This window comes from Mustela lutreola, chromosome 7, assembly GCF_030435805.1.
Source record: "Mustela lutreola isolate mMusLut2 chromosome 7, mMusLut2.pri, whole genome shotgun sequence".
NCBI classification, from domain to species: domain Eukaryota; kingdom Metazoa; phylum Chordata; class Mammalia; order Carnivora; family Mustelidae; genus Mustela; species Mustela lutreola.
Window position 1 is genome coordinate 76,878,799 of NC_081296.1, and position 26,198 is coordinate 76,904,996.

Genomic DNA, 26,198 nt, shown 5'->3' on the forward strand with positions numbered 1-26,198 from the left:
GCGATTGCTGGGTCATATGGTAGCTCTATTTTTAAATTTTTGAAGAACCTCCCTACTGTTTTCCACAGTGGCTACACCCGTTTGCATTCCCACCAACAGCGTAAGAGGGTTCCTCTTTCTCCACATCCACATCTAAAGGATACAAAAATAGATTTAAAGGGACACACGCACCCCAATGTTTATAGCAGCAATGTCCACAATAGCCAAACTATGGGAACAGCCTAGATGTCCATCGACCAATGAATAGTAAATATGTGGTATATATATGTGTATATATATATATATACACATATATATATTAGAATGTTATGCAGCCATCCAAAAAACTGAAATCTTACCATTTGCAACAATGTGGATGGAACTAGAGGGTATTATGCTAAGCGAGATAAGGCAATCAGAGAAAGATGATTATCACATATGGTTTCACTCATATGTGGAATTTAAGAAACAAAACAGGTGAACATAGGGGAAGAGAAGGAAAAAGAAAATAAGATAGAAATAGAGAGGGAGGCAAACCGTAAGAGACTCTTAACTATAGGAAACAAAAGGAGGCTTGCTGGTGACGGGCATCAGGGAAGACACTTGTTAGGATGAGCACTGGGTGATTGCAAGTGATGCAGTCACTAGATTCTACCCCTGAAACATTGCACTGTTTGCTAACTAACTAGAATTTACATAAAAGCTTGAAAGAAAAAAAAAAATACAAAGTCTCCCAAACTTGGTTTACGGTGTCCTAGTGCTTCAGTGACATTTTCACAATGCCTCTGGAGATAGTGAATAGTTCAATTTATTAAGTAATTAGGTCTAAATAACTTCATAACTTTTAATTCTAACAACTTAGCAGTTCTTTGAAAACATAATAAACGTATGTAAAATAAAACTATTTTACTTAATTTTTAAGTATTTGCAATTAATCACTGATGAGATGCGTGCACCTGTTGGGCACTGCACAATCTCCCAAACCTTGAAACCGGATTGCATGCTACCATGGCTATTTCCTGTTGTACAATGATTTTCATATGGTTCTTGGTTTTTATCACAGCTGTGCTGAAAACCCAGATTCCCAAGGATATGACATCACCAAACTGAATGTAGCTCAGTTTAATTTTGAAATGGTTAACCATCTGGAGCTACCGGTTAGTGTGTAATCTGACAGATGTATTGCTATATTTTCTTTAAAATTTAAAATATCCTGTGAGTTCTGTTGGGCACCTTGGTGCAAAGCTGGTGCTGACTAGTAGCTCAAGGTAGTTAACATGTTTTGTCTCTTTTTAAATTAAGAACATTGTAAACCTTCCCATACTTTTTAAAGATAAAATATAAACTCCTTGCCATGACCTACAAGGTCTTGAATAATCTGATCCCTGCCAACATCTTCAATCTCACCTCTTGCACTTTCCCTCTCGTTCACTCTGCTCCAGCCACACGGGCCTCCTTTCTCTTTCTCAAGCTCACCCAGCTCCTTCTCACCTCAGGGGGGAATCTTCCATTTACAGTTTTATACTTCTAATGCCTAGAAGAATTTTCCACATACCAACTCTGGCTCAGTTAGGTTCTATCTTTTTTTTTTACTTTCAAACTTTCTCTGTCCTTACTTAAATTATGTAATTGGGAGCAGTGAATAGTTTTTTTTTTTTTTTAATCCAGTCTGATCATCTTTGTTTTCTATTGGAGAACATAGCCCATTTGCATCCTCTTCTGGTTGTTCTCTCTGCAGCAGCATTGATCACTCCCCAGTGACTCCATCGCACTCTTGACTTTGTTTCTCATCCGCTATAGACATATTTTGGTGCTGTAAGCTTAGAACATGTTCATATTGTGGTGAGACCTCTGGCTCTGCACTTTCATTCCAGGACATGACCTGGCACAGCTTCAGTAGAGGACACAACCAACAGGAGACAACCTAATAGGGAGGGAGCCAGGGAAATAAATCTCCTGAATCCACTCGCCTCTCTTCCTCTCATCTCCTGCCAGTGGCCCCTTATGGCTGATGACAAGGGAGCCATTCACACAGTTCTCTGAAGTCAGTCCTCTTGGGCACAGGGTTGGGTGGACTGTGGATGTGGCAGGAGGGAGGAAATGGAAGATATCTACTTTGTCTCTTCTTCTTTCATGGGGCTCCACTCTCAGGCCCCTTCCTGTCATTCCCAGAATATGACAAGCTTTCTTCCCACTCAGGGATTTTGCAGCTTTGCTCTCCCTTCTGTCTGGAATGTTCCTCCTGCCAGCTCCTTCTTATCCCAGTCAGTATCCCCTCAGTACACAGTATATGTGTTCTTGGAATCCATTCCTATGCCAGCAGACTAGCAGTAACTTTACCCAAATATGATCATGAAGCTCTTAAAGTATGAACCACTTAAATTATATAATGAACTAAACCCATTGTATCCCCAACTCGACTTCCCTTTATTAGACTTCCAGAAATGCCAATAGCTATTCATCCAGCATTTGACATTCAGGGAAGTTTGGTGGGAGGTTGGAGTACAAAGACAAAGGTCTACCAATTGTGTTTGAAAACTTCTTCAAATTTTACAAAAGCTTATGGCTATGTGAACAATAGCTAGGACTTTTCCTCGGCACTTGGAAGGGGCTTGTACAAGTAGATTTCATTAGCTTCACCATAAATCTGTCTTTGAATGTAGCAAACAATGCCTTGACCAGAAGTAGGATAAAATAGCCATTTGTCTATGATTTGCCTCTGCCCCTGTTGAGAAAATCTGACTGTGTACCTCTGCTTCCTAGATCATCTAAATGATAAGAAATTCCAGAACTGAAATAGAAATCTTTGAGTGAATAAGACTAGACAGGCAACTGGACTGTGGAACACTAGATCAACATGTCAGGAAATTGAGAACTAGTTCCTTTTTTCCCACTGTTATCTGTTGACTTTTGCTGGAATTTCAAGAATACAATGCTTCTAAACTTTATATATGGATAAAGTTGTCATATTTTGCAGTCACAGTATGGGGATCATAATATGATAAAGGACTTTTCCTGTTTTTAAATTTATGTGCATGAAAAGTTTTACCTAGATGTGGATATTAAATATTTATGTATATATATTTTCAATTCCCTTTGTTTAAAGAAGGATAATGTTCTATAAAATGCAATACAAAATCAATAATATTTGGTTTGTCATTTTGTAATCTATGTGTTTGCTGTAAAAGTTGATAGCCCCTGCGGTTTAATATAGAACTCAGGATTGCTAAAAATTATTTATATTTCTTAATTTATTCAAACATCTCTTAGAAAACTCTTTGGATAATTCTTTTTGGTTATCATTACAGATTTTACAATTTCCTGGCTCTGAAAGTTTATATAATGAAAATTTTCATATGGAGAAAACAGGAACTAGTAAAATGGACCCCTATATACACACCCAGATTTGACAATAGTCAACATTTTGCCATATATGCTTTGTCTATATTTTTTCTGATTTCTTACCTTTTAATTAATTTAATTTTTAAGATTATATATTTTTTATTTTATTTTTTTAAGATTTTATTTATTTATTTGACAGACAGAGATCACAAGCAGGCAGGCAGAGAGAGAGAAGGAAGCAGGCTCCCCATTGAGCAGAGAGCCCGATGCGGGGCTCGATCCCAGGACCCTGAGATCATGACCTGAGCCGAAGGCAGCGGCTTAACCCACTGAGCCACCCAGGCGCCCCTAAGATTATATATTTTTAAGTAATCTCTATACCCAGTGTAGGGCTTAAACTTACAACCCCAAGATCAAGAGTCATGCACTACACAGACTGAGCCAGCCAGGTGCCCCTGATTTTTAAAAAGTAGATTGCAGACATCATGACATTTCACTCAATGGAGAGCTCTAGTAATTAAGGGTATATAACCATAATCCCTAATAAAATTAACAATATTCCTTTTACCATAAAATACTGATTCCATATCTCAATTTTCCAATTATATTAAAAATGTCCTTTCTGGTTGGTTTGCTGAAAATAACATCTACAAGGCCCACACATTGCATTTGTTACATCTCTTAAGTCTTATGAAATCTGGCACTGTTTCCATCCACACTTTTCCTTCCATGACAGCAATTTCTTAAGAGGGCTAGAAGAGTTGTCTGGTAGGATTTGCCACCTTCTGGTCTCATTACTTCTTCATGGAAACAGAATTTATTCTTGGAATTTAAGGTATCCTGGAATTTAGGTCTAAAGTTTTGATTAGATTCAAATAAACCTTTTTTTTTGGGGGGGGGCCAAGACTAATTCAAAGCGACTTCAAATTACATCATAACAGAATATCCATATGTTTGATTGTTACACTATTTGCCGTATTAAGATTTATCCCTAGATCTGGATAATATCATCCTGATTCTTTTGTTTTCTATTAGTTTTATTTAAATATAATTCACATATCATATCATTACTTAAAGTGTGAAATTTAATAGTTTTTAGTATATCCAAAGAGTTGTATAACCATCACCATAATCATTTTTAGAAAATTTTCATCATTCCAAAGAGAAACCTCATACCTACTACCAGTCACCTCTAATTCCCAAATGCCATCCCCACCATACCCAGACAAACACTAACCTACTTTCTGTCTCTATAGATTTGTCTATTCAAAACATTGCAAGTACATCCATACAATCACACAATATGTCATGAAGTCCTGATTCTGGAATTGTAAAATTGCAACCTGACCACTGAAGAAGGTTCAGAGGGAAATGCAATCTTGCTGGCCTTAAAGATGAAAGAAGTGAACCATGAGCCATGGAATATGGTGGCTTCTAAAAGCAGGGATAGGCAAGAAAAGGATTCTCCCCTAGAGCCTCCAAAAAGAAGGCAACTCTGCTGATAATCTTGATTTTAGCCCAGTGAAACCCATGGCACAATTCTGACCTAAAGAACTCTAAGATAATAAATTTTGTGAGCTTAAGCTACTAAGTTTTTGGTAATAGGTTAAATAGCAATAAGAAACTAATATACTTGTCAACATTCAGTATTGTCAATCTTTTCAATCTTTGCTAATTTGAAAGATCAAAAATGATATTTTATAATCATTTTACTTGCACTCTTGATTATTGGTGGTTGTGAACATTGGTGATCTTTTCCCAGTTTTTGAAACTTGTTATAACATTTTGACATTTTTAAAGATATAAATGTTGGGTAGTTAATATATCATTCTCTTCCCTTCTGTTTTCTGTTTTGTCTAGGATGTTTAAAGTAGCATTTCTTTTCTCAAGATAATAAAGGTATTCACACAATTTATAATGGTTTTATATTTAAATCTTTGATCCATATATAGTTTATTTCAATGGAGGTATGAGGAATACATCCATCATTAAACAAAATTGCTAGCAAATATCCCAACATCACTTAGGTATTAATTATCTAATCCTCAATGATTTTTTTTTTTTTAAAGAGAGAGAGAGAGCAGGGGCAGGGACAGAGGGACAGGAAGAGAATCTTAAGCAAGCTCCACAAACATGGACCCAAACACAGGGCTCAATCTCACAACCCTAAGATCATGATTTGAGCTAAAATCAAGAGTCAGACACTTGGGACACCTGGGTGGCTCAGTTGGTTAAGCGGCTGCCTTCAGTTCAGGTCATGATCCCAGCGTCCTGGGATCAAGTCCCACATCGGGCTCCTTGCTCAGCAGGGAGCCTGCTTCTCTCTCTGTCTCTTCCTGCCACTCTGTCTGCATGTGCTCGCGCTTTCTCTCTCTCTCTGACAAATAAATAAATAAAATCTTAAAAAAAAAAAAGAGTCAGACACTTAACCAGCTGAGCCACCCAAGTCCCTCTAATCCCCACTGATTTGAAATGCCACTTTTATCATATGCTAAATCACCATATGGCAGGGAAACCGATTAGGAAGCTATTACAATGGTTCTGCTCCTGAACCAGGGTATTCTATTCCTGCTCAGGGTCAAAATGTCTCAGTTACTGTAGCTTTATAATATCTAGTAAGAAACTCCCCTTCTTTCACTTTCAGAATTCTTTTGGTTATTCGTGTACTTGTTTACTTATTCAAAAATTTATTTATTGGATGCTTACTAGAAACCAGATTCCAGGTGTTCCAATTTAAAAAAAGACAAAGTTTCTGCTCTTAGGGTGATTGCATAATCTGGAAGAGGAGATGGACAATAAAACATATTTATTAAAAGTTGTGATAAGTGCTAAGAAAGAGATGTGATAGAAGATAAGTGACTGAGAAGACTGGTCAGAGAAGGCCTGTCTGAGGAGGGGACAGTGACTGGGATGAGAAGGAGCTGGCAGGAGGAACATTCCAGACAGAAGGGAGAGCAAAGCTGCAAAATCCCTGAGTGGGAAGAAAGCTTGTCATATTCTGGGAATGACAGGAAGGGGCCTGAGAGTGGAGCCCCATGAAAGAAGAAGAGACAAAGTAGATATCTTCCATTTCCTCCCTCCTGCCACATCCACAGTCCACCCAACCCTGTGCCCAAGAGGACTGACTTCAGAGAACTGTGTGAATGGCTCCCTTGTCATCAGCCATAAGGGGCCACTGGCAGGAGATGAGAGGAAGAGAGGCGAGTGGATTCAGGAGATTTATTTCCCTGGCTCCCTCCCTATTAGGTTGTCTCCTGTTGGTTGCATCCTCTACTGAAGGCTATACCTCCCATCAGCCAGCCTTTTGATAGCGTCCACACCGGGCTCAGGCTGAGTGGTAATGTCTCCCACCTGTGACTAGCTAGGCACAGGGTGCTGCAACTTTCCAGGTTGCCTCGCCCAAACTCCACCTGTACCTTTGATCAGACTTGTATTTTCAAAAGATCTGGTTGCTTTAAAGTATAAACTGGAGGGATGGAGATAAAGGGCAAGAGAAAAGGAGCAGAGAGATTAAACAGCGTTAAAATTAGGACTGGCTCAAAAAAACTGAATGTATGGACGCTGTCTGAGAAACACGGGACTCTGAATTCCATTCATTTGTTCAATTTTTTCCAATAACTGTTTATGTGCCAGGCACTATTATAGGCACTCACGATAGAGAAATAAATTTCATGGTATGTTTAAATGAGATAAGTGGCAAGGAATAATGAAAAAGTAGAGCAAGGTAATAAGGTTGAGAATACAGGGGTGGCAGAAGTGGGTGCAATTTTTTTTTTTTTTAGATTTTGTTTTAGATTTTTTATTTTATTATTTATTTGAGAGAGAGAGAGAGAGAGAAGGAGAGCACAGGCCAGGGGGAGAGGCAGATGCAGAGGGAGAGAGAGAAGAAGACTGCCCGCTGGGCAAGGAGCTGGAAGCAGGGCTTGATCCCAGGACCCTGGGGGATCTTGACCTGAGCTGAAGGCAGACACTTAACCAACAGAGCCACCCAGGCATCCCATGGGTGCAATTTTAAATATGCTGTCACTGAGAAGGTGACATTTGAGCTAAGGTTTGTTGGGGGTGGGGGGTGGAAACTACTCCCGGTAGAGGAGGAGATCACGGTAAATGAACCAATAAGAAGAATGTCTGGCCAAGTCAAGAGCAGCAGAGGCCAGTGTAACAGGTGCTCAGGGGTCTGGCGATGAGTGGGAAAAAAATGAAGTTGGAGAGGTCATAGGAATCATGTCACTCGAGGCCTTTTGGGGGATTTGTTTGGAAGAGAGGCAGTAGAGAAGAGGTAACTGCTTTCCTGTGCGGGTCAACCCACCCTCTGCTTTGGGGAGGGGTGTGCACTTGAACCTTCTCCCACAGCCTCCTCCTAGTCACTGTTCCCAGATGGATGGGAGAGGAAATCCAGTAATCACTCTAAGTTTCTCAGAATGCATGCGTCCAGTCTAATTGTTTCTGTGCAGTGGCTAGCAAGAAATGCTGACCTAATTCTCTAGTATCTGGAAAATGTTGACATCCTAGGAGAAAAAGAACGAAATTGCACTGCTAACACTGCAGCAGCATTTATAGCTAAATCGGGTGGGGTCCCCAAGGCAGCAGCATGTCTCCAGGGATGGTTGGAAGATGGGCTTTGGAGCACCGGAGAAAACCAATTGATTTTCTGTTCCACAGAGGAAGATGTTTAATTGTGTTTTCGGAATACCTTTGAGAGAAATAAGAAAGGAAAACAGTTTCTCTTATTACTCTTTCTACCAGTGGGCAGCAAATTTTAAAACAACACTTTTCTTTCTAAAGCTTTTTATTATGAAAAATGTCCGGGATATACAAAACGAAAGAGGATAATATATTCAATCTCCATATAATCAATTCCCAGAATCGATAATTATCTATGAATGGCCAATCTTACTTTTTCCCTTTGGCTAGCTATATGTTTTTTCCTGCAGTATTTTTTTTTTAAGATTTTTATTTATTTATTTATTTGACAGACAGATCACAAGTAGGCAGAGAGGCAGGCAGAGAGGCAGGCAGAGAGAGAGGAGGAAGCAGGCTCCCTGCTGAGCAGAGAGCCCAATGCGGGGCTTGATCCCAGGACCCTGAGATCATGACCTGAGCCGAAGGCCGAGGCTTTAACCCACTGAGCCACCCAGGCACCCCTCCTGCAGTATTTTAAAACATATTCCACACATCAGTGTGTGCTGAGCATTTACTATATATCAGAAACTATTCCAGATGCTCTGAATATAGCAATGGGAAAAAATATATAGATGAAAAAAATCTCCATCTGTAAAAATCTCTCACAGTTTAGGTGGGGAAGAGAGATGATAACTAAAATCAACCGGTGAGGGGCACCTGAGTGGCTCAGTGGGTTAAGCCTCTGCCTTTGGCTCAGGTCATGATCTCAGGGTCCTGGGATCAAAGCCCCGAATTGGGCTCTCTGCTCAGAAGGGAGCCTGCTCCCCCACCCCCACCACATGCCTCTCTGCCTGCTTGTGATCTTTGTCTGTCAAATAAATAAATAAAATCTTGGGGCGCCTGGGTGGCTCAGTGGGTTGGGCCTCTACCTTCAGCTCGGGTCATGATCTCAGGGTCTCGGGATTGAGCCCTACGTCGGGCTCTCTGCTCAGCAGGGAGCCTGCTTCCTCCTCTCTCTCTCTGCCTGCCTCTCTGCCAACTTGTGATCTCTCTGTCAAATAAACAAATAAATTCTTTTATAAATAAATAAATAAAATCTTTAAAATCAATAAGTGAAATGGACAGTATATTAGGTGGAATGGAGAAACATAAGGTCGGGAAAGGGAGTGCAGAAGCAGGGGTTACAACTTTAGATAAAGGGCCAGGGCACATGTGGTGTACATTGGGATACACTGCTCAGATCCCATTTTAGGACCAAAGGACTTATTCTCACAGATGTTGGAAAGAACCATCTCATCCAGGTCATGACTCCTTCTGGGGATGCCTACACCCAACGACTCATCTGAGCAGGACTATAAAGGCCTCCACCTCTCTCCCCAACCGAGCCCTGCTCTGAAGGATCCCCGTCTTCAGAACTTCAGAACTCCTTGTAGAATTGATCAACGCTTCCACTCAGACTGTTGCAGCTCAACTGCTCCCTCCGGCAAATCCTGCATCCTCCCCATTCTGCCCCTCCCATGGATATTGATTCAATAGCATACAGGTATCCCCTGCTTTTCAAAAGTTCACATTATGCCGGTTCACTTTTATTAAAGACCTACATTTGTACCCGGTTTTGCTAACTGAAAGAAATCCAAAGAGGATTTTTGGCTTTCACATGCACACAGCTGAAGAGTGAAATTAGCATTCAGCATTCCTTTTGCAAATCCATTATAGATGCTGCACCACCTGAGCAGGGCACCACGAAGCTCCTTCTCCAGGAATATACTCAGCATCTCTGCATCAAGCTGCCCCAGCTTTGAAATATGTCTGTGAGCATCTGTGCTTTATCTTAATTTATCTTGTGTATCCATTAGCAAGATGTGTCCTAAGGTATCAGAAAAGCCTCAAAGAGGTTATTTCTGGAGTCTGGGGATGCTCAAAAAATTTTCCATATAAATTAATGGTACCTGCATCTTTGTTTTATGCCATTTCAGCTTATGAAAGTTTTTGTAGGAATGCTCTACTTTCAGAGAGCAGGGGAAACCTCTTCCCAAATGCATTTCGACTGCTAATCTCCATTTCAGTGTCTGCTTCTTAGGGAACCCCACCTGAGAAGTAGGCCTTTCTAAGAACACGACTTCTTAGATACATATACTATATGTAAGGGATTGAGCCCTGGGCACATCTGGAGGAAGAGAATTCCAGGAATGGAGTAGAGCCGGTGCAAAGGCTGGGAGGTAGAAGTGGGCCCGCTGTGTCAGAGGAACAGCAAGGAATCTTAGATTCGAAGGAATCGAAGGAACATTTAGATTAGAAGAAATAAAGGTTGAATAATAAAAGATGAGATCAAAGATCTGGTGGAGAGCCAAATAGTGTAGAGACATATATAAAAGGCATTTATGGCTCTTTCTCAGAGTGAAATAGAGAGCTTGAGAATTTCCTAAAAGATCTCTCTCATTCCCTTTCTCTCTCAGGCTGCTTCAAAAGACTCAGCTCTCTAGGCAAGATTTCCAGTTGTCCTCTCCTCTTTCCAGATGCATGAGTCAGATAAATGGATTAAACCACATGCAACAAGGAAGCCTCCAGCCATACTTAGAAGGAGTCCTAACCCATCATTACCAGACTATGAAAACCCAGTTGTAAGTGATGTTCTAGTTCCACTGGACCCAGGTCCCACTGGTCCCTAGGCCTCCATTTTTTCTTAGAGAAAGTCTTGGGAAGCCCCTCTAGGCAACCCAACATGAATCATGGCAAGGAACAAACAGAACTGGCTGTCCCTTTCATTCATTGAAGAGTGGACTACCTGTGTCTCAATGTTGATTCCTCAGTCCTTTGGATAGCTCACAGTCAAACAGAGGCTGATACAACATGGGAGAAACTGTTTTTACTGTCCATGGTTAAGCTGATCTACAGAGAGATCTCTTGGAAACTTCTCACCCAGGCCCTAGATAAGGACCTATGGGATATATTTCATCATAGAGCCTGACATTTAGATTTAGACCCTCTTAGAATCCATAGATGAGAATTTAAAATGGGAAATCTTCTGCACAGTGGATCCTTCTCATCTTGTTCATAAAGAAGAAGAATGGAGAGCTAAAGTCTGCCATGAGTTCTATGGTGACAGTTGAGACGAGTGCTCCCTTCCAGAGATCCCTGGCCAGTCCATTTTATTCCTTTAATTCACTTGGCACAACCAGGCAAACCAGAAAAAGAACTGCATAAAAAGCCATGGTGTCGGAGCTCCTGGGTGGCTCAGTCATTGAGCATCTGGCTTTGGCTCAGGTCATGATCCCAGGGTCCTGGGATCCAGCCCTGCATCAGGCTCCGCACTTAGCGGGAAGCCTGCTTCTCCCTCTCCACTCTCACTGCTTGTGTTCTCACTCTGTCTCTCTCTGTCAAATAAATAAATTCTTAAAAAAAAAAAAAAAAAGCTATGGTGTCTACAAGCCATGTCAGAAATTCTTCCAGACTGACCACCCTTCTTCTTAGTACACTGATTCATCAGTTCTCCAAGTTTCCCTGCCCCTTTCAGCTCAGAGCTCTGGTTCCTTTCTGGATCCCTCAGCTTGGTGGCTTGACTTATACTATTTATCACAACTCTAATCATGCCTTCCTTTAGGTCATGATTCTTGTTCCTTGTCTATTATCTCTACTCATGGTAACTGTGGGTCAGAAACAACTCATGTTCAAGCCCACTGCACCTAATGAGAGAAGGATTCTAATTTCTGTCACACTGAATAGTTAGAAGAGACCCAGATGGTGATGATTTTATGGAGCCTAGTTACCTAGGCCACGGCCACTGATTCTTTTAGTACCATCCTCCTAATGTACACCTTGCACGACCTCCTGGAAATCATAAGGGGGTGAGTGGGTACCCATCTCAACCTTGTCTTCTAGCTGACCTCAGAGTCCTGGCAGGATGACTCTGATGTACCTGCAATTTTGCACACTTAGGAAGAGCGTCTCCTAGCAGTAAAAGGGCAAGCTTCTTGTGTATACCCTCTCCTCCTGGGAAACTACTCAATGTAGTGTTGATGACACTACTCAACATTTCTCAGGATTTGAAGTAGCTCACTCAAGGCCAGCCTGACTAACACACTGGCTAAGAAAGTCAAGAGTGTCCTTGACTCACGCAAGCTGCAGCTAATATCATTTGAAGATCCACAGCTAATATCATTTGAAGATCCACAAGGGAGACCATGTCATTAATATTTTAGCAAATCCTCCAAGGCTGGACCCTACAGAAACGAATCCCAGTTTGTACCCTTTATTTATCTTGCCTTTGAGCCCCATACCACCGCCATTCAGCAAGAAGAACGTGTTGAATATTCCTAATTCCTAATTCCCAGTCCCCAAAAGGCTAGCTTCAGGGCGTGATAGGGTAGAGGGTGTGTACTAACCTGAGGAGTCCTTGGACAGCCATAGCTCTCTGAAGCCTGCCTCTGACCGCCTAGCAGTTTTGCCCCTGGAAAGAGTGGAGATGGGCAGGGATTATGGGAAGAAATGGTGCAGTTTGGCTACATGAGGTAGACCTGTGGCTTGGAAAAATGTGACAAGTCTCATGTAATAGAGCTGCTATAGATAGATTCATAAGATAGAATTCTATTCAACAGATGTCTATTGAGCTCTCTACCATACTCTTTCTAGGCACTGAGTTAAAAAGATGAATCCTGACCAGCCTCTTCTCCCAAGTGGGGGGTCACAATAAAAAGACATAAATAATGACAATGCACTGTGGAAATCTGTGGAAATTATTTAGAATGGGATTCAGGTAGTAGCAGAGTGTCAGAGAAGACAAAAAATAAAAAACAGAGGTGCCTGGGTGGCTCAGTGGGTTAAGCTTTTGCCTTCTGCTTACATCATGATCTCAGGGTCCTGGGATTGAGCCCCACATTGGATGCTCTGCTCAGTCAAGATCAGGCTCTCTGCTCAGTAGGGAGCCTGTTCCCCCGCCCCCTGCCTGCTTCTGCCTGCTTGTGATCTCTCTCTCCATGTCAAATAAATAAAATAAAATCTTAAAAAAAAAAAACCCAAAAACAAAAAACAAAAAACCTCCAACCAGATTTTAATTTTCTCGCTGCTGATCTTATCACAATTTAGTTTTCTATCCTAAAAAAAAATTCATTGCAATTATCTGAAATATCATGAAGTATATAGTATACAGTATGTAATCCATTAGTTACATAGATTGCATTAGTTTTTTTTTCTAATTGTAAAACCAATACATACTTATGTTGAAATTCAAGGAATTCAGAATTACCTAATTAATAAAGAAAAAACTCTTATGTGAAAACCACTGTAAATATTTTAGGAAATAAATTTTTCAGATAACTCTCTCTGTGTGCATACACATATAACATACTTATGCACAATTTTTATAATAAGAATCATACTGCTAATCATATTTTTCACTCAATGCTGTTTAATCCATATTAAATGCTATATCCCACAATATAGTGAGTAGTGTTTGTCTTATACTCTCACCCTGAATCTTTCTGGGAAACTGCTCTGCCCTCGTAGTTCTGGAGGGAGTCCTCTATAACATCTCACACCTTCCTCCCATGGCCCCTTGAGCAGGTGATTGACCCAATCTGGTCCAACCACGGTACAACCGAGGTGGGTGAACAACAAGAATAGTCTACCATTCAGCTAGCTACCTTCTCCTTCCCACTCTCAGATTCAGTTCTGACACTACCCACTTGTTAGGTGACCTATAAGATCTTGTCATTTGGGCCCACTTTCTTTGTATACTTTTTTTTTTCATTTCCATGGCTTCATTTTCCTTACCCTTGGGGTTTTTTTTTTTTAGATTTTGTTTATTTATTTATTTATTTATTTGTTTGACAGAGAGAGAGACAGCAAAAGAGGGAACACAAGCAAGGGGAGTAGGAGAGGGAGAAGGGGGCTTCCTGTGGACCAGGGAGCCCCATGCAGGGCTCTGTGCGGGGCTCCATCCCAGGACCCTAGGATCATGACCTGAGCCACAAGGTAGAGGCTTAACTATAGAGCCACCCAGGCGTCCCTATCCTTAGTTACTTCAACTTTCCTCTAAGAGTGAATTTCCAGATTCACATCTACTTCTCTGCTGAGCTATAACAACAGCTATCTCTAGTTGTTGGTATCCTGTGTCAGTCTCTCTTTAACTGCAACAGATTCATTCCTATAATTCTGTAGCTGTGAGGGCCTTTGCCAGCTCTGCCTCACTATTCTTAGGCCTTTCATGAGCACCTCTTCTGCCAGGCTACTCTTTTATGTTAAAAAAAAAAAAAAGTGCCGAGTGGAGATTCATACTGATAGAGGGGCTAACAGCTCTTTAAGGAACTGGCAGCTCCTGGCACTGTAAGACTATATAATTTTCCAATGTGGAACAACCATCATAGTTTCAGCATTTAAAGACTGAAGGCAAGGAACACCTGGGTGGCTCAGTGGGTTAAGCCTCTGCCTTCAGGGTCCTGGGATGGAGCCTCTCATCGGGCTCTCTACTTAGCAGGGAGCCTGCTTCCCCCTCTCTCTGCCTGCTGCTCTATCTACTTGTGATCTTTCTCTGTCAAATAAATAAATAAAATCTTAAAAAAGAAAACTGAAGGTGAACTGGTAATCCTTATCATTTTATTCATCCATTTAAGCAAATGGATTTCCAGATGCTGTAAGGATGGTTGAGAAAGAAAGAGAAGTAAGACAAGATCCTTTCCTTTGAGGATGTCATAGTTTAGTGGGATAAATAGTAGTGGGATAAATTATATAAGCAGATAATTAGAATATGAAATACAATTTTATTAAGATATATAAAAAATATTTTTATTAAAAAAAAGACACCAAAAGCACATATGCAAAAAGTTGGTGGTTATCTCTATCAGATTTCTCCCCCTTTTTGCTTATCTGTAGTTTCAGAATTTTCCTTTGATGTGTATTTATTACTTTTGGAATAAGGAAAAAGAAGCATGTTCAAAAGCAGCACAATGGTTTACATGTTACATTAAAAGTGTGCACAATATTCTAAGGAAGAAACTGACTTGTCTGGGAAACTCAAAGAAAACCTGGCAACATGTATCTTTCCATTCTTATATTGGTATGTATCTCTCACATGCTAACCAAATGCAATGCATGGCCTTGTTTAGATCCTGGTCCAAGCAAACCAACTGTCAAAATATTTATAAGCAAGTGCGGAAGTTTGAATTCTGATTGGATATTTGATGATACAAAGGTAGTATTATTATTATGACGTATGCTAAATGTATGACAGTAATGTTAGGAAAAAAGAATCCTTATCTCTTAGGTAAACATATTGACATAATTATGGATGAAATGATATGAAGTCTGGGTTTTTACAGGTAAATAATCCATTTGGGTGCCAAGTGGTTGGGAATATAAAATAAAAAGAATAGTCATAAGCTAATGACCAATAAAGTTGGGTAATGAACACATCGGTGTTAATTTCAGTATTTTCTCTACTTCTGTGTTTGTTTGAAATTTCCTATCATTAAATATGCAATAATTAATAGAATGGTTTTTTCAATAATGGATAAAAACATCTTTCAAATATCTCTACCTCCAAGACTCAGCTCAAAAGGCATTTTCTTCACCACTGAATGAGAACATGACAAGCAATCCATGTGTGTGTTCCCCTATATACAAGAAGTACTTACAAATTACCTGTACATTGTATGTTGTCTATTTTATGATCATCTGTGTCAATGACACTTATAATTTCAACATGTATTTTTTATACTATTCAATTTTTTAAAAAGATTTTATTTATTTGACAGAGAGAGACAGAATACAAGCAGGCAGAGGGAGAAGCAGGCCCCCTGCTCAGTAGGAGCAGGACCCAGGGATCATGACCTGAGCGAAAGGCAGCTGCTTAACTGACAGAGCCACCCAGGTGCCCCCACTATTCAATGTTTATAGTGGATGTATATCGAATAATAAAATATTTTAATCTTTTTATTATTAAGAAAAGAGATATCTTCTCTTTGAAACTTGCCTGACCATTCATTCCATTATTTGCACCCTATCTGAACTCTGCACGTAAAAGAGAGGACCCATAACACACTTCTGTGCTTGTTTGTTTACTTATATTTAAATGAGGTCAATGTGTAGGACATGAAAACTACTCAGTAAAAAGTTGTATTTATTGTTGTCCTTTCTCTTTATTAGGCTATAAGACTAGCAGTGGCCATCTTATTTGTCTTTATATACCCAGCAATTATCTCAATACCTGCTACATGTCAAGTGCTCCATAAACATTTCCTAATGAATAAATGAAACTTAGAATCACTCCATTTAGACCTACACTGTGTCCACCAGAAATATCCATAAGACTGAGGAATGTAAAGTAATTCATGCCTTACAGTTTACTCAGTGTTACACAGCTCATTTGATCAGAAACATAACATATTCCTAGATTCAGTGTCCATTTAACACAGTCATCTTGAGTCCAAATGGCAGAAAAAGGTCAAACACATTTTTAAAAATTTTTGGCAAGTAGCCATCTCTTACCTTCATTCTACCCTGAGCCTCTCTCCCGAGCACAAACATATAACAAGGAGAGAGGTCAGTCAGAAACAGGACAAAAAAAAGAATGAGGCTGAATGGATGATGGGGAGTGAAGGTACACACTTCTAGTTATGAAATGAATAAGTCACCAGGATGAAAGGCACAGCATAGGGAGTATAATCAATGGTAACTACACTTGTGGTGAGCATAGTATAATATATAGAGTTGTCAAATTACTACGTTGTACACCTGAAACTAAGTTACACTGTATGTCAACTATATTTTAATCTTAAAAATGAAGGTAATTATTTTAAAAATAGTGTGAGACTGAGGAATCAGGTAAGGAATAGAGTGTCAGGATTGGCAAAAGGCTATATCACATAATATTCAGTAATGTTTCTTAAGTGCTGAAAACATTTCATGACTTATATTTTAGGCTATGTCAAAATATTCTTAGCATCAAAATGACTTGATCAAAACATGTACCATTTGATCCTCACAATAACATTATGAAAGAAACAGAGACTGTCATCGTTTTTTAAAATTTATTTACGTCAGAGAGAGAAAGAGAGAGCACAACCAGGGGGAGAGCAGGGAGCCCGATGCAGGACTTGATTCCAGGACCCTGAGATCATGACCTGAGTTGAAGGCAACCACTTAACTGGCTGAGCCACACAGGCGTCCCTCCGTTATCTCTGTTTTAAAGAAGAGGATCATGAGGAAATTTATCCTTTACCCAGCTGGGATCTTAATTGTGACAATTTTTTAAATGAGGTATACCAGTATACTGGGATAATAATGCTGTGTTATCACTGCCAAAAAACAACTATTTGTTTTGAAATAGCTGTTAGATTGAAAGTACTCTTCAAGTTCTAAAGGGAAGTATTTGAGTAACTTCCAAACTCAAAACCCTTTAGAACAAGGGAGATCTGTTTGTTAGTTAGTTTGTTTGTTTGTTTATAGGAACTCGAATGACTAACTTGCTCCTTCAAAAGCAAGGGTGCAGAAATCAAAGGCCTGATTGTGCTGAATCCTTCTATTTGATCATTATTCAGATGGGTTCCCAGAATGCCACAGTACGAAGGAAAGGCTCCAAGCTCTGTTTAAAAATCAGAAACTGAAGAGCTTACTCAGCATCCTGCTGACATTACTGTTGCTTGTTTTCATTATTTAAGTCTTTTGATAACTCCTTTGATAACTCCTTTTATGCAATAGTGTTAGACTTTGGGGAATATTCTCAGAATGTGGGAAGCACCTCCTGACCTAGTTAGGATCCCTTCTCTTCCAAGACTTCTGGAACAGCCAGACCCTTAGGCATAATTGAATCCTGGGGAAGAATTTTACGGAAATGCAGGTTTGTTCGTTTGTTTGTTTTGTGGTGCTGGTGGTGCTGAAGAGGGAGCTTTCCTCTTAGTGAGGATGGGGGGGGGGGGTTTACAATGAAACTGGCTCTTGATGCTTACTTATCCCAGACTGATGAGGACATCCATGCTTGGGGGAACAGGTAGTAATATTTTTAGTTCTGCTTCAGCATCTAGGAGAGTGCGAATGTGTAGCAGCAATATATGTGAAAGAATATTCCTTGAATTTCCCAATTCAAAAGACTGCATAGAATTAAGACAGAAAGAAGAGCACTGAGGGACGAGGGACATTTTGTATGCCAACCCAAATCACAAAGGCATGGCTTTTCTAAGGATGTAAGCATTATATCTACCTTTTGGTTAAAGGGGGTGGAGGAGAAAGAAGGAATTCTGGAACAGATATCCCAGAACTATCCCAAGACAGAAACCTTCATACAAGGTTATCTAGCTCTGCTTGACAGGTGCAAGGGCAGGGAAGGCATTTGGTCCTTGAAGTAACATTTGGTTGGGACGTTACGACAATGACGTCCAAGTTTATAGCAATCCAGGTGACCCTGAGCACAGGAGCACCCGAAAGACTGCGGCACGGAAAATACGCTAGCCTGCCGGTCGCCCCTCCCCCCTCGCATTCTCGGGGGATTGGAGTAGCATTGGAGTCGCTGACGCCATCCCCTACCGCCTCTGGCTCTCAGAGAGCATGCGCTTCCTTCCTCTCACTTCCTCTCGAGGAGGGAGAGAGAGTAAGGCTACGCCCTAGCCGACCCGCGGCTGGCTTCGCGTCACAGGAACTTCAGCACCCACAGGGCGGACAGCGCTCTCCCCCACCTGAGGACCTGACTCCGGAGCGCCCGCAGCCTTTCTAATCCCTCTACTGAGTAACGCCGGCGCGGAGCTCCCCTGGCCGCTGGGTCCCTGCCACTCTTCCTCCCCTCACCCGCCCTCCTAGCTCTTCCTGTTTTTACTCCTCCTTTTCATTCATAACAAAAGCCACAGCTCTGGGAGTCCGGCGCCAGGCTATTTCTGAAGCCAAGCGTGGAAGAATGGGGTTCCTTTGGACCGGCACTTGGATTCTGGTGTTGGTGCTTCAAAGCAGCCCAATTCAAGCTTTTCCCAAGCCGGGAGGCAGTCAAGGTACGTGGGCACTTTTCTTCCCACCTCTCTTTTATTTCGCCGCGAAGAGGTAAAGCTTGGCATAATCCCGGGAACTGTAAAGTACCTTGCCTCTTTTCTGATCAGATCATATCCGTGTATATTGACAGAGAAATCAGTCCGAATTCAGAGACAAGAAGACAGATGCCACCCCCCCACACACACACACACACAATTTTTGAGTGATAGAGTAATAGTATGGGTTGTTTTGAAATATCTTATTTTGAAACTGGGCGAGGAGGTGTTTTTTTCCGCCTTAAAAAGTGGCATTTTTCCCCTCTAGTTGTCTTACAACTAGGATATTTTATTCATAATATGTGCAGCATATGATAGAAGAGCTTTTAATTTGCCAATCCAAATTATGCTCTATCTAGCTGGAAACAGCTGGCAAGAGAAGTGTTAGAACTAAATGTTAGATTTCTGAGCAGAAAAATGAAAGTGTAATTCTATTAACTCGGGAAATGCACCAAGATAATAAGCAAGGCAACGCTGATAATCATTGTTACTGTATAATCTTGATTATCTTTGTTAATACATATTTTTGTTCACAGGCATCCAAAAACATTTCTCCTAACATTTGCTTTTCTTTTTTGGAGATTTTATGTAGTAAGATACATATTGTACCTTTCCACTGTACAATAAAATTTATATTTGTGTTTGGTTATTCTAGAAAAACCCCTACATAATAGAGAATTAAGTGCAGAAAGACCTTTGAATGAACAGGTAGGTCAAAAGTAAAATTATAAATGCTATTTCATTTTATTTTAGTTATTATATTTAATATAATTAAGCTGTGACATTTTAGCCATTTTGAATTCACAAACTTCAGGAACTTAATAATAAATTGGCAGAAATTCAGATGGAAAATATGTTTTGGGAAATTGTACATCTTAACAGTTACATACATAGAATTCTGTATAATACATAGAACTGACTGTATAAGAACTCACTAAATCCAATATCACATCCACTCTATTTTAAGACTGTTTAATTTATCAGATTTATCTTTCACCAATATTACAGGAGTAGGGGATTAATATTTGCAGACCATCTGCCCTTTCTTTTATCTCATTTAATCCTCATGGCAATGCTTTGAAATAGAAATTATTATCTACATTTTACAAATAAGAAAATGAAATCCCACAGAGATTAAATTATTTAGCTGTCATATTTGGTAAATGCTGGAGCAATTATTTAAAACTGGGTCTATCTCCAATTTACTTCCCAGATTGCTGAAGCAGAAGCAGACAAGATTAAAAAAACATACCCTCCAGGTAAAAAGAAATTATGGTGATATAATTTAAATAACATAGGTTATGAAAATCTTAACTAAAATGGATGTGTTGGGCTTGGGGGCTTTTATTACAGAAAACAAGCCAGGTGAAAGCAATTATTCCTTTGTTGATAACTTGAACCTGCTAAAGGCAATAACAGAAAAGGAAAAAACTGAGAAAGAAAGACAATCCATTAGAAGCTCCCCATATGATAATAAATTAAATGAGGAAGACGCTGATTCAACCAAGAATCGAAGACTGATTGATGATTATGATTCTACTAAGAGTGGACTGAGCCATAAATTTCAAGGTAAATGAGGAAATAAAACTTTTGATTCCTTTTTTCTCTAACTTCGAGTCTCCCCATTGTGGGTTAAGAGAAAGTCCTATGTTTTAAAAATAGCCTTTTTATATTCATAGTCCTTTATTAGTTAGGATCAAAATTAAGGCAAAGCCCAAATTTTTGTGTGAGGCCTCAACTTCACAGAAGCCCAAATTTTATTTTCTCATTTTAAGGTTCTTTTACTGATTCTTTGAAAACAATGTAAATCTGCTGTCTATATTCTATGAAATCGAATTCATTTTAACATTCCAATTTACTTTAACTATTAGTACAAAGAAAATATCAGAATTCTCAAATAATTACATCAATAAAATGCTCCTTACGAAAGCTGAAATAGCCATTACTTTCTTTTCAGTGGTCTTTTCCTAGTCATATCTTTCTCCCTAGGTCATTCTAACCTTTCCATGGCCCTAATTATCATCTATAGCCTGATGTCTCATAACACTAGCCCACACTTCTCCTTCTCTGAAATATATATATATAAAACCTATATATACAATAGTTTTGTTCTCTATCCTCGATCACCGCCATCCTTGTCCAATCTCTAATCATGTCTCACTTGAACTACAGCAAAATCTTCTAATGGATCTTCCAGCATCCACTCTGCCTTTCTCTAACTCAGAGCAGCCAGAGTGATCTTTTCAACACACAAGTACAGTCTTGTCACTCTTGCATAAAACCCGTTAGTAGATTTTTATTTGTGTCGGGATAAAAACCCAAATCCTTAATGTGGCTTCCATAGTCCTGGAAGGACAGATTCCTGTGTTCATCCAGCACACATGATCTGATAGAAACCTGTTCCTTTCGTTCATGACACTTAATGTAATTTGTAATTTTATACTCCTAAGTGTGACTACCTATGATTTATGTCTTTCTCCTTAACTAAACTGGAAATGTCACTAGAACAGAAACATTGTATATCCAGTGTCTGAATCCTTATGATTTCACTGCATGAATAGATGAATAAAGAAATGAGTGAGCAAATAAAATAATACTCCAGGGAGTAAATGAACGATTGTATCTGAGCATAGAGGAGGAGACTGTGTTTTCTGTGCTGAGGACCACTGCTTAAAAGTGACTACAAATTTTCTTGAATATTCTTATTTTGCTCCATGGCCACAAGAGAATTATCTTGGCTATCTCTGCCAGAAAACAACTACCGACTAAATATTACTTTCATTGGATATCACAGCCTGAGGAAAATTCAGAAGTGTGTTCTATATGAATAGGGTAGGGAAGATGGTTTATATTTTGAAACATTTCATATTGTATACTACTCACGGAAATGTGTTTCTCTTGAATTCTACTTTTTAACCTAAAATATTTGGACTAGAAATAAATAGGTACTGGGTATAGCTGCATACAGAATGGTTTAAGTTACTTTGATTGAACAGACCATTTAATTTCATAAAATTTTTAAAAATAGTCTAATGTTTGTTGACTACCTTTTTTTTTTTCTTGTCAAACTTGTTGTATGTGCAGGCAGAATTATAGATCTGTTTGTGTCTGACCACTAACTTAAGTAACTTATTTTTAAATTGTTTAACATTTTATTACCATCCCAAATGGGTTCAGAACTCTCAAGTCCTACCCTTGATAGCTCTAGATTTACCCTAGGAGTCATTTCAAGTCCACTTGAGACTACAGAGGAGACTTTTGGAGATAATGGTCTATGAGTGAATTACTGTTCTCCTCTTAGACCTTGGAAATCCTGGAACCAGCTGGGTTTGTGAGACCAAGTTAACTGGAACCTCAGAGGCATGCAGACTCACATCCCAGAAGGAGTAAAAAAGTGAGGGGGCAAAACTTCTGCAGGATACTGTTACACCTTTGTGAAACCTCCAGATGGGCTTGTAGCGTCTATCGGGTGTCCTTTTCCCTGTTTGCCACAGTATATGTGATTCGGGATTTTTCCAAGTTTCTTTTATGAAGTAGTGCTTTGGGGTTCCTGTGTGCATTCACCAAACAAATATTCATTGAGCAATTACTATGTTTCAGACTATGAGCTAGACAAAAAGCTCTGTGTAGTTAGGTATCATGCTTAAACTATTTATCAATCTGTTTCCAGTTCTGGCCCATATGAAGACTTTACTAAAAATATGTGTTGGACAAATGAATGCCAGGTGCCGTACATAGATGCCAAGGGTTCAAAAAATAACAGGGCGATGAAGATTTGGAAGATGGTCTTTTACATCCACTTAGAATGTTGTAGCTGCTTAAAAAAAGTTATGGATGTTGAACTCATGTTTGGTTTCCCTCTGAGGGTATATGTAGGAGGGTAAAATATGCTTTCATGAGCAGTAGAGAAGTCACTCTGAATAATTCTCTCCCTTTTAGAGAAGCCAAGTAAAATCAGTGAAGGTAAGGAGCAATGCCCAAATGGTCAACGATTAACACCATCTAGCAAAGGTCAGCTAGGGAAGTCTGAGCACCTGACTCAAGAGCAGGCAGCAGTGCAGCAGAGCAGAGAGGCTGTTTCTGCCGAGAATTGCTTATGTTTTCCCTGTTATGAAGTAAATGAACTGAAAAACAGTCATCTCAGTTATTTTCCAGCTCCAGCAGGCAACCAGTGCTCTTCCTTTTTTTCAGATCCCGAGGGATTAAGTGGGAAGGGAAATAAATTTTTCCACCTCTGCATAGACCTTGGGTAGTTTCTGCTCCACATGTTCCCGAGAGTCTGTCTTGCAACCCACAAATGGAAGAATCAGACCTAAATAACAATGAGTCTCTCTCCTGAAAAATATGGACAAAAAAAACAATTTTCAGTCAGTCAGGAGGGAAATCGGTTGTATGGTTTTTTCTTAGGGTGTCTTCTGTTTATTAGTCACTCTGATACACAGGGGCTCCCAGAGCTCATAGCTAATGGCTTGGTCGACAGCTCAGCAATAATATACTGTCAGGAAGCTTCTAGTCCTCCATGTATTATCATTCTATTCGGTTTCCTAAGCTTTTCTTCAAACGACAAGAAAATATTCTGCCCAAGATGGCATATCCCTTCAGCTGTATGGACTCTGAAAGGAGGGTTGGGAGAGAAATTTCTTCTTTGAATCCTCAAAGTCATGGAAGAAAAAGGACAGAATAAAAATAGAAATATGAGTCTCTTCTTTCTCTGAGTAAATATGATCAGAATTATCTTGGTAGAATTTGACCAGAGATTCAATTTCCATTTTCTCTAGAAGATAATCACAGTTGGCACAAATCTACTACATATAATAATTTTTTAACTTTCACATGATACTGCACACCAGCTTTCATAGAGTACTTTGCAATTTAAGAGGTACATTTACATCTTATCCTAACTGAGCTTCAGAATGAAACAGATAATCCTACGATCTTCCTTTACAGTGGTCCAAGGAAATATAGATAACAAGTGGTATGGTGGGCTAAAATTCTGATCTGCCAATCCATCTAGGGTGACAGGAAGAGTTAAGTGCCTTGTAAACTTGCACATACTAGTATATTGCTCCCTGTGCTCTAGGTGAGAAAAGACCACCTGTTTCCTGAGAGTTGTCTTGGACATGGTGCTGTGTTTCCTTGCCACCAACACGACTGTGCCTTTCCCTCAGGATAAGCTCTTGTTTCCTCTGAAGTAGTGCTGCCAAATGTATTCCCAGGAAAGCCAACAACACATATTTGCAAGCATCTCTGCAGAGATTTACATAGATTTACATACTGCTTTGCACAAATCTGTTGTCTCATTTTAAAAGTTTAAATATCAGACACATAAAATAAGTTCCCTGTTCTCTAGAGAAAGGGGCTTATCACATTAAGCTGTCTTCCGTAAAGGAGTTCAGACACACATTCATTTAGAAGTAAATATTTATCCCAGATAAGTCATCAAATCTTCAGCATACCCTCTCTGATTCCGAGTGTGAGGCAGGTTCCCCCACCCTCAGGCCAGGAACTTGCCAGTGGAAGAAATACACGTGCAGATATTACCAGTCTACTCTTTGTATGGAAGTGGAATATCAAATTATATAGTATATAGAAGGATGTTTTGGACAATATGGCATAATACATAAATATGGTCCACTGTAAAATTTCAAAATATAACCTTGTTTGTATTATTAGTGAGAATGAAAAATGGAGAGGCTTTTTGTGTTGTCCTCAGATCTTTTTTTCACTTAAAATCACATAAGAAGGGACGCCTGGGTGGCTCAGTTGGTTGGACGACTGCCTTCGGCTCAGGTCATGATCCTGGAGTCCTGGGATCGAGTCCCGCATCAGGCTCCCAGCTCCATGGGGAGTCTGCTTCTCTCTCTGACCTTCTCCTCGCTCATGCTCTCTCTCACTGTCTCTCTCTCAAATAAATAAATAAAATATTTATAAAAAAAAAAAAAAAAAAAAAAAAAAAATCACATAAGAAGCTTTCAGAATTTCCATTGCCACCTTAGCATCTCACCTAGAAGTAAAATTTTATTTCTAACCAAGGGCTTATGTGGGCCAAACAACACCATGAATGCATTCCAATCACACCTGAGTGTATAAGAGCAAAGTATAGATTGAAAATGTAATACAATCCATGAACTGGGCCTATGATAGCTATGATGTGGAATTGTGGTTACACCCTCTAGATGATCCAGACGGCCTTCATCAACTAGATGGAACTCCTTTAACTGCTGAAGACATCGTCCAGAAAATTGCTACCAGGATTTATGAGGAAAATGACAGAGGAGTATTTGATAAGATTGTTTCTAAACTGCTGAATCTTGGCCTTGTAAGTCCTGCATGCAAATAAACCCATTTCTTAGTACAGTTTGGAATTTGCTAAGAAGCCAAGCTACATGGTCCAAGTTGTAGCCGAATGTTTCTTATATCTCTACTTTATATTAAGCATGATAGGTTGTGAGGACAAATAAGACAACAATCTTCTAGGAACTTATAGTCTACCAGAGGAACTACACCAATATACACATGCCCACCATGCAAGCAGCATCAGAACTGTAAAAGCAGTCCAGCATGCCAGAGGATGGGTTATGTGCAGTTGGGCAATAAGGAAGAGCTTTAGAGAAGGAGGTGTTTGAAGTCAGCTCAAAGGATGGTTAGGATTTAATGAACAGCAGTAAAAGATATGTGAATTGTGACAAGAGACTAACAGGAGCAAAGACAAGCAACATTTGGGAAACTCTAAACAATTTAAATAGGTCATCCCTCAGCCTGATTCCCAGACCTTGTACAGCTCTGTCAGGCCATAGCAGGGGGCTAAATTTGTCTGTTTCAGAGGCTACCTGCCATGACCTGCCCCTGAGGGTAGAGAAAAAAACGCTTGAGGGGCACCTGGGTGGCTCCAATGGTTGAGCGTCTGCCTTTGGCTCAGGTCATGATCCCAGGATTCTGGGTTCTAGTCCCATGTTGGGTTCCCAGCTTGGCAAGGAGTTTGCTTCACCCTCTTGCCCTCTGCTCCTGCTCTCTCTCACTATCTCTCTCAATTAAATTTATAAAGTCTTTTAAAAAGAGAGAGAGAGAGAGAGAGGGAGAAATAACCCTCAAGGTGTTTCTCAAAATAAATGTTCCATGGATTCCCAAAGACAGGCCTGATTATTTCTACAGCCCAAAGGTACTATTTCCCAGGAGGGCTAGGGCAGTCACTAGAATGGCCAGCAACTAATAGAGGCATAAACAAACGTTATCTAGAAAGAGGGACCACAA

At 39.9% G+C, this 26,198-nt stretch overlaps 1 protein-coding gene across 2 annotated transcripts in view; it reads left to right on the plus strand.

The window, feature by feature from the left end:
- The first annotated feature begins 17,636 nt into the window (after positions 1–17,636).
- The window catches only part of SCG3 (secretogranin III), a 35,630-nt gene continuing 27,068 nt past the window's right edge, over positions 17,637–26,198 (plus strand). Inside the window, exons 1-6 of one of the 2 annotated variants that reach the window (XM_059181550.1) lie at positions 17,637–17,776; positions 18,771–18,914; positions 19,603–19,655; positions 20,161–20,206; positions 20,301–20,516; positions 25,124–25,266. In XM_059181550.1, the coding sequence (XP_059037533.1) occupies positions 18,824–18,914; positions 19,603–19,655; positions 20,161–20,206; positions 20,301–20,516; positions 25,124–25,266 (549 nt within the window). In that variant the 5' untranslated portion in view covers positions 17,637–17,776; positions 18,771–18,823. Of the gene's footprint in view, positions 17,777–18,457; positions 18,915–19,602; positions 19,656–20,160; positions 20,207–20,300; positions 20,517–25,123; positions 25,267–26,198 lie in introns of those variants that run through there. The other variant, XM_059181549.1, reaches the window with a different exon arrangement.